The sequence below is a fragment of the Dendrobium catenatum genome, unplaced genomic scaffold (genome assembly GCF_001605985.2).
Source record: "Dendrobium catenatum unplaced genomic scaffold, ASM160598v2 fragScaff_scaffold_932, whole genome shotgun sequence".
In the NCBI taxonomy this organism is placed as follows: Eukaryota; Viridiplantae; Streptophyta; class Magnoliopsida; order Asparagales; family Orchidaceae; genus Dendrobium; species Dendrobium catenatum.
In genome coordinates this window covers 425,370-438,226 of record NW_021319394.1, presented here as the reverse complement: position 1 = coordinate 438,226, position 12,857 = coordinate 425,370, and the positions used below count along the sequence as shown (strand labels likewise).

At 29.4% G+C, this 12,857-nt stretch overlaps 1 protein-coding gene across 1 annotated transcript; it reads left to right on the top strand.

Moving 5' to 3' along the window:
- The first annotated feature begins 10,972 nt into the window (after positions 1-10,972).
- LOC110102547 (pathogenesis-related protein 1-like) lies at positions 10,973-12,685 on the top strand. The gene is made up of 2 exons (XM_020830916.2): positions 10,973-11,182; positions 12,171-12,685. The coding sequence occupies exons 1-2, from the start codon at positions 10,999-11,001 to the stop codon at positions 12,470-12,472; spliced, it is 486 nt and encodes a 161-aa protein (XP_020686575.1). The 5' UTR covers positions 10,973-10,998; the 3' UTR covers positions 12,473-12,685.
- Positions 12,686-12,857: the final 172 nt, after the last annotated feature.

Sequence of the window (12,857 nt, the reverse complement as noted above, 5' to 3'; positions counted from 1 at the left end):
AATGGCTTTCTTTTAATTCTTTTTCAAGTTATAATTTTAGGTTCTACAAACGTGATTCAATTAGATTATTGTAGGGGTCTTATAAATCTCATATAATACAAAACTATTTTATCATAATATAAAGTCATAGGTGCTTTCTTCATTCTGCAAAATTAATAAAAAATTGAGCAAACTCAAAATAATAAAAAAATACTACTTATTTAGAGCTAGGTAAAAATTGTGATGAATCATATAAATATTAAAATTATCATATACACCAAGGAAAATTTCTACCTACTCAAATAGTATGGACAAAATGTTGACTCTTTAGTGTTGAATTATGGTTAAACATATCTGACACCAATAACACTAGCAATGTGAGTGGCCTAGATTGCCCCTCAACCTCTCAAGAGATTATTCTGTGCTAACGCCGAACGCAATTCACCATCCGGAGATCAATCAAAATGTGTCACGTCAGTGGTATCAAGCTCTGTACCAAGCAGTACCTAATTGGGTACCGAGCAAGGGGTGACGTGTTGCATTCTAATTGATCTTCAGACGGCGTTCGGCGTACTTATAGAATAATTCACCCAACCTCTCCACGGTGTAAGAGGTATGTCAGCACATACTTTAAACTTTATAAATTATTTGAACAATATTTACCTTCCTAGATATGTTGAAATTTTGGCATGCCTTCATTTCCTAAGCCATTTGCAATAATGACTTATTTAGACTAATATATCATTTAAAAAAGGATGAGCATTATCACTATTGTATTGTAACCTTATATATTATTAGTTGAGGCCTCATCAGAGAGGGGATGAATTGGACGTGCAACACTTAGAGGTTTTGATTGTTCACAAACTACAATTTGTATGAGAGAGAATAAATTAGTGCTTACCATTTTTTTACAAATGATCATATGATTCCAATTAATACAAGCTTATTTATTTATGGTTTTCTTTGGATATTATTGTGGATTGAATATTGAATGAAATAGCTTGAAATTTTCTATTGCAAATACATTGAATTATGCAGATTCCATTAAAATCTTTTGAGCAATGTGCATGGCATTTCTATTTTTTAAAATTCAATTATTCGCTATTTAAAATTAACTAAGCACCAAATGATTTTTTTTTATTTTAAAACTCTTATGGTACATTAATTACATTAATATAAGCATGCCATAATTTTCCTAGGGTGGTCTAAAGAGAATTGCATTGTGAGTTGTGATTTTACAATAATATATTTAACTATTTAAAAAATTATAATTAAATATGCCTAACTAAAATGACTTTAAAACAATCATGGAATAATTTTGGCATATGTTTGCAACTCTCTAAGTTATTTTGGATTTTTTTTGTGGTTTCTTTATATTTTTAGTAATTGAAAACATCTATTCTTTAATAATAAAAATGTTAAAATGTCTCAAATTATTTTAATTAAATATGGGGATATTTACCATAGTGAAAGTAGCATTCCATAATTATTTAGAAATTTTTATTGTTGTTTGATAGGAAATTTAGTATTATCCTTAAAATAAAAATAAAAATTTACAAAAATTATCTTTGGTGTATGCATATGATTATGATATACATTTCATAGTGTGTCCACTATTTTGTATATTAACTAATTTATTTAGGCCAATTTCATAATTTTAAAAATTAAGTAAATATTTCAATAAATAAGCAAGAAAAATATCTTAAATGACTTTGAAATTTTTGAGGTTACTCAAACACATCATTTAGAGTGATCATGTGCATTAGTATGATTTTTCAAAATTAAAATGCATATTTGTTATTTTCAAACATAGAAATCAAATTTTCATCTTTTTTTAAACATGATTAATTAAGAAAATCAATTTTCATGTTTAATCTCATACAAAAAAAAAGAACACTAGATCTTTGTTATATAGAAATTTATCCATGCTTTAACAATTGCATGTTTTTCTGGGGAGATAAATTTGATCAGGTGCATGTCGTACTTGTGGAGCGTCAAGATGGGCCTCAATTAGAACTTAGAAAAGTAATATTGCACACAAAGAAAGAAACTTCAAATGAAGATAGATAAAATTGTTTGATATTTTCTTTAATTCATTGAATTCAAGGATTATTTAGAAAAAGTTTGCATGTGAGATGACTTGGCATGCTACGGATAGAAACATATATGGTATGTTGCCACACTCAGCTGATGGTGAAGCATGCAAATCATTTGATTCATGGTATGTTGATTTTACTTTGGATCAACATAATGTTCGTCTTGATTTAGCCAATGATCGCTTTAATCTTTAATAATATAAGTACTATATAGGATTTAGTAGGTGATCTTAGTCTCTTATAATATGTCTCTGTGGATTGGAATGAAATATTCGTCTTTTATTATTTTAATGATAATATTTGGTGTGACATTAACAGTTATCTCAAACATCTAATTCAAGAACTAAAATAATTATGAGAAGTTGTTCAATGCTACGATGAAATTAATGAACAATTTATGATTATGTGGGCATCATTATTGTGGACTATTAAGGACTTTCCTGTGTATAGTTGTTTTATGGGTGGAGAACTAATGGGATATTTGCTTGCCCATTTTTGTGCACAAAATACTTAATCTTTATGGTTGTATAAGAGTAAAAAGATGCTTTCTTTTGGCATCGACGTTGGCTTACAACATCTCACATATTTCGTACATAGAAGCATTACTTTGATAGCATGGATAAACTTAAGTATGCACCAAATAGGATTTATGGTAGTAAAATTATGATAGAACGTAAAACTATCATATTACACTTGGTAAAACCAATAAGGAAAGGTTAATAACCTTGAAGAGAGGATATGAAGTTATCACATCTAAATATCCAAGTACGACCACCAAATGAAAGAAGAAATCAATTTTTTTTATTAATCTTATTGGAAATATAACATAATACCTCATAATTTTGTTGTTATTCATATAGAAAAATGTTTGTGATAATTTTATGACAACTTTGCTAGATCTTGATGAATTTAAAGACAAATTGTAAGCAAATAATATTTTATTCAAATTGGTGTTAAGTCCGAATAACATTCTCATATTATTGAGGATTGTAGTCATGTCTTACCAACAACCCCTTTTATAATGTCAAAGAAGGACATATTCATGTTTTGTGAAGTTTTAAAAATATGAAATTACCTAAAGGGTATTCATCAAATATTTTAAGGTGCAAAAATATTAAAAGTGAAAAATAACAAACCTAAAATGTCATGATTGTCATCTTCTAATTGATGATATTTTGCTAGGTGCCCTAAGTCCATCCGTCAAACAAAGTGGTGAGAATCATGGTCGGCATTTCATGATTTATAAAACCAATGTGTGCAAAGGTGATCAGTCCAAGTGAGTTAGAAATGTTACATAAGGAAATTGTATTAAATTTATGTTATATGATACTTTCTCCCATCATTCATCAATATAATTGTAACGATCGCTCATGTAGCACTGACTATGAAATTTTAGAATTTTTTAAGATGAACTTCTATCAAAAAGAGGATTGCAATTGAGTTGGAAAAATAATTGTATCAAGTAGAAAAATTCTCATTAGGAATGTTGCAGTGCTATAACATTGCCCTCACTATAAATTGATAAGTGCTTGAAAGTGATGTAGTGCATAAAGGTTGGCACTGTTTGAAAGTGATGTAGTTGCGAAGGTTGAAAAAAGGGAGTTACGGCATCAGGGTCTCTATTTAAGTGTCTATAATTTTGTATTAGGAGCATTGCGAAATTGGGAATGGTGGCATTAAGACGATGGGTTTATAGATATCATAATTTATTTATGAAAATTCATTTTTTAAATTTGAGGATGCTACTTAGGGGGGAAATGAGAGAACTTTTAGAGAGAGAAAGTTGTATTTGGAAGTCTTAGTGCCAATTTTGTCTAATATGCTTGTTGAAAAGTTATCTACTCGAGATAAGTTATTGTTGCCCTATATTTGATTTTAATTTTAATACATGTGTGGTTATCCTTTGCATTTTAATTGATTAGGTTTATATAAACAGAAATTTATGGAGATTTTAAAAAATTTCATTGTGCAACTTTTGATAAGTGGTAGAATGGAACATTATGATCACATTAAGTGGAAAAATGTAAATTTCCAACATGCATTTTCATTTGCACACGATTTTAAGTATTTTTGTGAGTATGTTAATAATTATAAAAATTACTACATAATAATAACTGCTTTAAAATGATGCTATAAATGATTTTCTAAATTGTTACTGCTAAATGTCTATACAAGTTTTACCAACAAGTTTCACCCGGTGCACACAACTAACTTTGTCGTATATTTGAAAGATTGTATATTTATGTTTCATGTTAAATAATGCTTTTACATGTTTTATATGTTGATATTTTTCATGTTTATGTGATGAAAATGTGGGGAATGTTTCACAACCTAACTCGATAACACCCTCATACAAAATGATGTTATAAATGATTTTCTAAATTGTTACTGCCAAATGTCTATACAAGTTTTACCAACAAGTTTCACCCCGGCACACAACTAACTCTGTCATATATTTGAAAGATTATATATTTCTGTTTCATGTTAAAAAATGCTTTTACATGTTTTATATGTTGATATTTTTCATGTTTATGTGATGAAAATGTGGGGAATGTTTCACAACCTAACTCGATAAGACCCTCATACCGGGCATGTCATATCATATTGGTTTGCAGCAGGCGAATTTGACGGTTTAAGTTTTGAAAACTTTTCAGAATTTTTTTTTCCAAATTTTAACGTTAAATAAAAAATAATTACATAGCTATTAACAACATCCAATGTACTAAAAATAAACTCAACCACAATTTTTTTTTGTTTTCATTTTTCATCAAAATGTATATACAACTATAGTTCAAGGCTATAGACCCAAATGCAAAACAGAGTTGAATAATAACTAGCCATAATTGTACATAAATCAAAAGGAAAAAAATACCTATGCAGACTCAAATCAAATCCAGACATTGCTATTCAACTTGCCTTTTTTCCTCTCTCAGAGCCTGAAAATAAAAGATGAAATAATTGTGAGCTAGCACATTTCAGTATGCCACATTTTACCAATCTAAATTTTTAAATAATTATTTTATCAAGTGTGCAGGCAAGTTTAAAACAATGTATATTAAATCACTATATTCAACAAATTTGTACTTGCAGACATCAGAAAACTTATATAACATTGTAGAAAAGTAAATAAACAAGTACTTTGTATATCAGAACATAAAGTAACAACTTCTCCTCAAGCTCTTATGTCACCCAATGTTATCACGAGAATAAAATGCGCATATAACATCTGAACATGCCTGCAAGCACTAGAACATACATCCTTTCATCCACATCATATTTCCTATGAATCACACATTTCAATCAATTAAGTACATAATTCATTACATTGCAACAATTAAAATATAAATAAACTCATTATATAATTTTACAAAGGCTATAACGATAGATAGCTAAATGTACTACTAAGTAGAAATGAACTATTTAAGAGCATATCCAAATTATCATAGATTGTTCAGAATATTATCATGAAAATTGAATTGTACTAAAACCATAGTTTTTAGTACCATAATTATTTTTTAATCAATTAAAATAGTTAAATTCTCAAAATTCCTAGTGAAAATTTTCTAAACAAAAATACCTAAATATCTAGGATAATTATTTCTAAAACATACATAAAGTTACGTACTAAAAATTTTATAGATAATAATTTATTCCCGTTTTCACTAATGAAATTATAAATTAAATAAAAAAAGTTCTAAAAATCTTCATATTTTCTAAAACTGAGATATGCAAAATATTACCTTGATTTGAGCAAATCTCAAAACTGGGCTATCAGCTAAAAATGACCCGAAGCGGCCTAAATTTAACTTTCTTTGTAACACCCCAAGTTCTAAATTGGAGGAAATATATTTTTTTTCTTTTGTTTCATCTACTAAAGCTTCTTTAGAAACCATTCGATATAAATTATTTCTAATAGAAGCAACTAAAATCGTATATATCAAAAGCTTTCACTATATTCATTCATCAAAATCTCATTTATAATAGTCAGGAGATTACATACAATCAATAATCTATTTCAAACTCCTTACTACAAAAAAAATAAATAAAGAATAACAAAATAAAAGAAACTTTATAATATGGATCTGCCTGACTCAGAAGGATCCCAACCCTTTCCATGACCTGAAATCAATAAAATCACATAATGAGCTCACAATGTATAACAAGTAACAAAATATTACCATTGCATTAAATGCAAGACCAAAGGATCAACATGCATGATCAGTCTAATCCCATATCAATTATTATGCCATCAATATAAATAGTAAATGCACATTAATACATCTTTGCATGAACAATAATCATAAGTAAAACCAATATGATCTACACTAGAAAAATAATTCAATAAGAAAATTAAACAAATCCATCAATTTGCCATAAAATCCATCAATCTGGCATATCATGTTGGTTTGCAACAAGCGATTCCTAAGATCCAAGTTATGGAAACTTTTAAGAATTTTCGTTCAAATTTTAACTTTAAAGTAAAAAAAATTAATCAAAGAGCTACTAATAATATCTAGTATACTAAAAATAAACTCATCAATAAAATTCACTTATTATTTATCATCAAAATGTATGTATAACTACAATACATGGCTATATACTCGAATACAAAATAGTGTAAAATAATAACTAGCCATGATTATAAATAAATGAAATAAAAGAAATACCTCTAGAGACTCATATTTGATCATGATATTGCTACTCAACTAACCCTTTCCTTTTCTCGGACCTAAAAAAAAAGAATATGAAATAAATGTGAGCTAACATAACTCAGTAGGTCGTATTTTACCAATCTAAATTTCAAAAAAAAATATTTATAAAGTGTGTAGTTAAGTTTAAAATATTATATATTAAATCACTATATTGAATAGAATTGTACTTGTAGCTATAAAAAAACTTATCTAGCATTGTAAAAATATAAATGAACAAGCACTTTATATATTAGAACAGAAAGTAACAACTTTCTTGTGCCCTTATGCTTCCTAATGTCAACACCAAAATATAATATATGTAATATAATATCAGAACATGCGTGCAAGCACTAGAACATATCTCGTTACACCCACATCAGGTCTCTTCAGAATCATACATATCAACCAATTAAGCATCTAATTTATTGCATTGCGGTAATTAAACCCATTCTATAATTTCACAAAAAGCTATAACAGTGAGCAGCTAAATATATAACTGAGTAGAAATGCGTTGTTTTAGAACATAATCAAATTACTACATATTGTTCAAAATATTATCTTAAAGCTTTAATTGTAGTACAATCTTATTTATTAGCGTCATAATTATTTTTAGTCAATTAAAATAGTGTGTGTAATTCTCAAAATTTTCGGTGTAAAAATTTCAACAAAAAAAAAATCTAAATGTCTAGGATCATTGTCTTTATAACATACTAAAAGTTAAGTGGCAAAAGTTTTGTAGATAACAAGTTATCCATACTTTTTGCTAATGGAATTATAAATGAAATTAGAGAATTCTAGAAATCTTCATATTTTTAAAGACTAAAGCTTCATATGAGATTGTTTTTTTATTGCTTCTTAAAACAACTTTCTAGTTTAAAAATTAAAAATTTTATACTATAAAGCTGCTTTAAGAAAGAGTAAGAAAGCCGTCTCAAATGAAGTCTCACATAGGAAAGATATCACATGTCTCGATCCAAGTAACATTCAGAACTAGGTCGTCAGTTGAAAATGACCCAAAGTAGCCCAAATATGACTTTCTTTCACTTGGATTCTCTCCCACTCTCTCCAGACAAAAACTACCTTCGAAGAATAAAATGAATGGCATTTTAATGTAAATTTATTTTTTATTATTAAAATTTAGTTAGCGCCGCAGTAGCATGTAGAGCCCACCACGACACTCCCTTAAATAGCCCACAACACCGCAACTCTGCCTTAGTGTCGCTGCGCTGATTTATTTTCCAAATATCTTGAGAGCATAGGCACTTGAGCGCCGCTAACCCCAACTTCATAGTGCCCGAAGAGAAAAATTTAGACTTGTGCAATCTTACAAACAAACCCTCGAGACCCATTTAAGAACATATGCATACTCTCACATCCACACATAATATTCTCAAACACATCCATAAAAGTTTAAAAGCAAAAAATTAATTGATTACCTTGAATCTGGTATGGTCATAATGTGTTAAACAATACACTAATTTTATAGGTTTTATAGTAGAAAGGAAAAATGATGTGTTTTTAGTGGCGACTATTTTATATTATGTTCAATACAAGCTGATTTACAAAAGCATGTGCACACATGTAATTCCTTTATCAGTGCAGATACTATGCTTGAATAGATATAAGATGATCGAGTGGAAGCATAAATGAAAGTGGAGCTATAAGAAATTTGAATTAATATGACCTAGCATAGGTGTAAAATGGAAGTGGAGGTATAAAAAGGCATTGGGAAAATATGCTATATAAATGTAAAACATGTTCTGATTTATGTGTTACATGTTATGATTCATCAAGTATTATCATCATAAATACACTCTCTTATCATTTATTCACATCTAACTAGATTTTGGGATGTATTTATGATGAATGTATCAATATTTTGAACTCATGTCATCACATGTATTTTGAACTCATGAAGTAGTGATGATCATTTTGTTTATATCATTAAATAACTATTAATTTTATTCTAGATACAATTATTTATTTTTATGATTAAAATGGTGAAAATAATCATTTGTTATATATGTTTGATTTTTCAATTTAATGTGCTCCGAGATATAGAATAGTCACATTACTTCACTTCACCAATACTCTATTAGACTCCACATTATACATCAAACTAATCAAAATAATAATAATCCTCTTACATTTATTTTATAAACAACCAAACAACCCTTAAATTTTTATAATATACTATTTTTACTTTCCTTTGTAAACACTCAACCAAGCATTAAAAAAAATATTTAATTTATATTTTATTCTTAGAGTACATTACATTTAATTTATACTTTATTCTATTTACTATTTTTTTCCAACAAACTTAACAACCTCTAAACCAATTATATTTGTCATATAATATGATTTGGTGTAACAAATTTTCTAATGAGACCAAAGTAAATAATACAAAAGCAATAAAATATCCCCTTCATTCACTATCACATCAACAATTTTCAAATTATAAATAATAAAATTAAACTATTTCAAATAAACTTTACAAGCATATCTTCCTACCTATGAAGTAAAAAATATATTTTCTCATGAAAAATATTAGTAGTTTATTTTTCCTTAATTTAAAGGATTTTGACAAAGCAGAAGAAATCCTATGCATCTTAAGGCTTAGTTTGGGCCGGACATATTATTTATTGCTTTTTAAAGTAATTTTTAATACAAAAATTTTATGAATAAAATTTTTTATATTAAAAAATCATAGTAAGAAAGCTGTCCCAAACGATACCTAAGATTTCATTTGGGACTACTTTTTTACTGTTTCTTAATGCAGCTTTTCTGTAAAAAAATCTTATTGCTTCTTAAAGCAGCTTTTTAGTAAAAAATTTAAGAAGGCCGTTAAACGAAGCCTAAGTGAATTGAGAAGTAATTGATTAGTGAGGGGTCATGATCGATGCATTTGATCAAATAACAAATTTTTTAAGGTGGTTTTCCAGTCATTGACTAATTAAGATATAGATTATTATGGCCAACAACCCTTCTGTGGAAATGTGAACGAGGAGGGGATTTTGTATTGTTTTTGTCGCATTTAATCCATTTATTCAATTTAAAAATTGAGTGTGAGCATCAATTAATAAGAAAATTGAAAAATTTCCAGGTCTTTACAGGAATAATTTCCTGAACTAATTAGGTTGAGGAGTTGGAACTAAAAATGCAAAATATTTTTTGATATCATTAAGGAAAACAATCAAAGTAACTATTTTTATTTATAAATATATTTGTATATCGCAGAAAATGTCTCTTAGGGGTGTCAAAATGAATTAATAGGTCAAGTTCATCTCCAACACGAAATTGATCAAACCCAAATTCACTCTATCTAAACCCAACCCGTTTAATAAACTGGTCAAAATGATGAAACCAAACTCGACTTGCCGACAACTCGAATGATCCGTACATGACCTCATAACCCATTATGATTAATTTTTTCTTATAACTTGTTATCATAAAGTTTAGATAAATTGATTAAAAAATAAGAAGATTATACCAATAAGTAAAAGAATTTGGAAAAATAAATAAACAGGTCACTTTTGGGTCAAAATAAATTCACAGGTCATGTTGAACTAATCCGTTTAATAATTATGTCGGAATTTCAGACTTGAATAGGACTGTTTATTAAATAGGACAACTTGAATCTTTTTTTTTTTCTTTTTGGATCAGGTTGAGTTTGGGTTGGATCATATTTGACGAGAAATTATTATGTGTCATCAGACCAGTTGGAGGTCAATCAGAACACAGCACGTCACGATACACAGTGGTACACTTAATAATTCATAGCAAATTGGTGACATAGTGTGTCCTGATTAACTTTCGGACAACCGCACGTAATAACTTGGCATGTTTGACACCCCTAATCTACCTCAGCATAAGCTTCTACTTTGCAATTGAAAAGAGTGCGATATATATATTCATAACCAAACCGACCATTCCTTTTAAAAACAGCACTACTGAAGCAGTCCCCCTACTTCCTCTCCAATTTCTACACATTAGCTAAAAAATAATCTGCCTTGTGGCTCCCAATTTCCAATTTCCTTGACTTTGCTTCACCTTCATCCGAATCCAAACCTACTATACACATTAAATAAAAAAAAAAAAATCTTAAAAAATTACAGCCAACGCCTACTTCGATCCTCGCTCCACAAATATAAATCTACTCTTGTTTTGCCAGTCATTCACACATCAAGGCTTTAAATTACTCTACTTGCTATTTCAGAAATATTTGCAGCATCATGGTTTCAGGTTCCTTCACCTTTCAGGAAGTTTCGACCGTTGGACCCGACAGATTATGGAAAGCAGGCATTCTTGATGCTCACAATCTTCTTCCAAAGCTCTTGCCTGATTTCATTTCGAAGGTTGAGCTGCTTGAAGGTGATGGTGGAGCTGGCACTGTCAAGAAGTTTCACTTTTCTGAAGGTTTGAATTACTCCAGAAATCTTTCAGATCGCATTATAAACAGGCATAGCATTATATACCTTTTAAATGGTGCAAATTTCAGTGATTTTGTAGGAAAAAGTAGATATGATGATATATATTTGGAAAGAGGAACACTGGGTTGTTCCAAATTGAACCTTATGTAGTGAATAAGAATCATCAATTCAAACGTTTAAGCTAATTTGTAAGAGGCACAGATCTTATTTTTGTTTTTGATATGGGAATCAATCACATAAGAACTTATTTCAACCTTCTGTAGGAGTTAGGAGAAATTATTATGCGGGCGGCCTGGAGACCAACCAGAATGCGGCACGTCACCTGGTACATAGCGGTATTGAGCACCGGTACCGAGCAAAAAAGTGATGTGATACATTCTTGTTGGTCTCCAGATGCCAACCGGATCCGCATAGAATAAATTTTCCGTTGTTAACTAGTCACTGCTCTTAAATTTTGTTCAATGATGAATCAAAACTCATAGGAACTGTATTAAATGCTGGTTTTTAATTGAATTATTGGTCATGATATTACTAATTAAGAGATTGAAACATCTAAGATTTAGGCTTAATTTGAGAAGATTTTCTTACTGCTTCTTAAAGAAGCTTTCTAGTAAGAAAGTCATCCCAAACAAAACCTATATTTGAGCCCAGTATAGTAGTGCTTGGATATCCTTTATTCAAATCTATTAAGAATAGAACATTATTCAGATTTTTAGGCTTTGTTTGGATTGAATAGAACATTATTCAGATTTTTAGGCTTTGTTTGGATTGAAGTAAAGCGGAGAAAATGAAATGAAATCGTAATATTTTATTGGTTGATTATGAATTGCAGCCATTGATTTAAGTTTTTCATTTCCTTTCACTGCTTAATAAGTTTCCATGGCCAAATTGAAGAACTAAAAACCCTTCCAAATTAATCTATAATCGTCAATCTATATTATGCAAACGTAAACAAGTTCCTCAATTCTTTGCAGCTGTGAAGGAATTTCGCTTCATTGTAGACAAAACTGAGGAACTGAACAATGAGAAGTACATATTAAAACAGTCCATCATTGAGGGTGGGCTCATTGGCTTAAGGCTCAAGTCTTACTCCTTTGAAATGAAGCTTGATGTTGGGAACAATGGTGAAAACTTGCAGAAGACCACAGTGTTTTATGAAACTTTGGATGATACTCCTCTCAGTGCAGAAGAGCAAGAACAGATCAGTGCAAGCTTGTCTATGATGACAAAGGCAGTTGAAGCATATCTGATTGCAAATCCAGCAGCTTATGCCTAAAAACATGATAGTTGTTGTTGATCTCAAGTAGTCTTGTTTCTGATGGTTTATTTGTGGCTTGTTGTACGGGTTATATGAGTGAGCTTCCTTCTTTTTCCTTCAGAGAACAAAAGAGTGATTCTCTTCTAGTATTTGTCTCTTGTGTTTTCCCTATGTTTCGATTTTCTCCACAGGTGTTTGGTTTTGAATAAAAATTTGTGTTTATTTGTGGCTTGTTTTGGTGATAAGAATGGGTATTTTTTTTAATTTTATTACTTTTTTTGCTTTCCCCCAAACTATGATCTCAACATTTTGTAGAATTATTGTAGCTTTCATAAGGATTTAATTCAAAAGTCATTTGAGACATTAAGTTGGCTTCATAGGCCTATATTTTGTCTATTGCCGT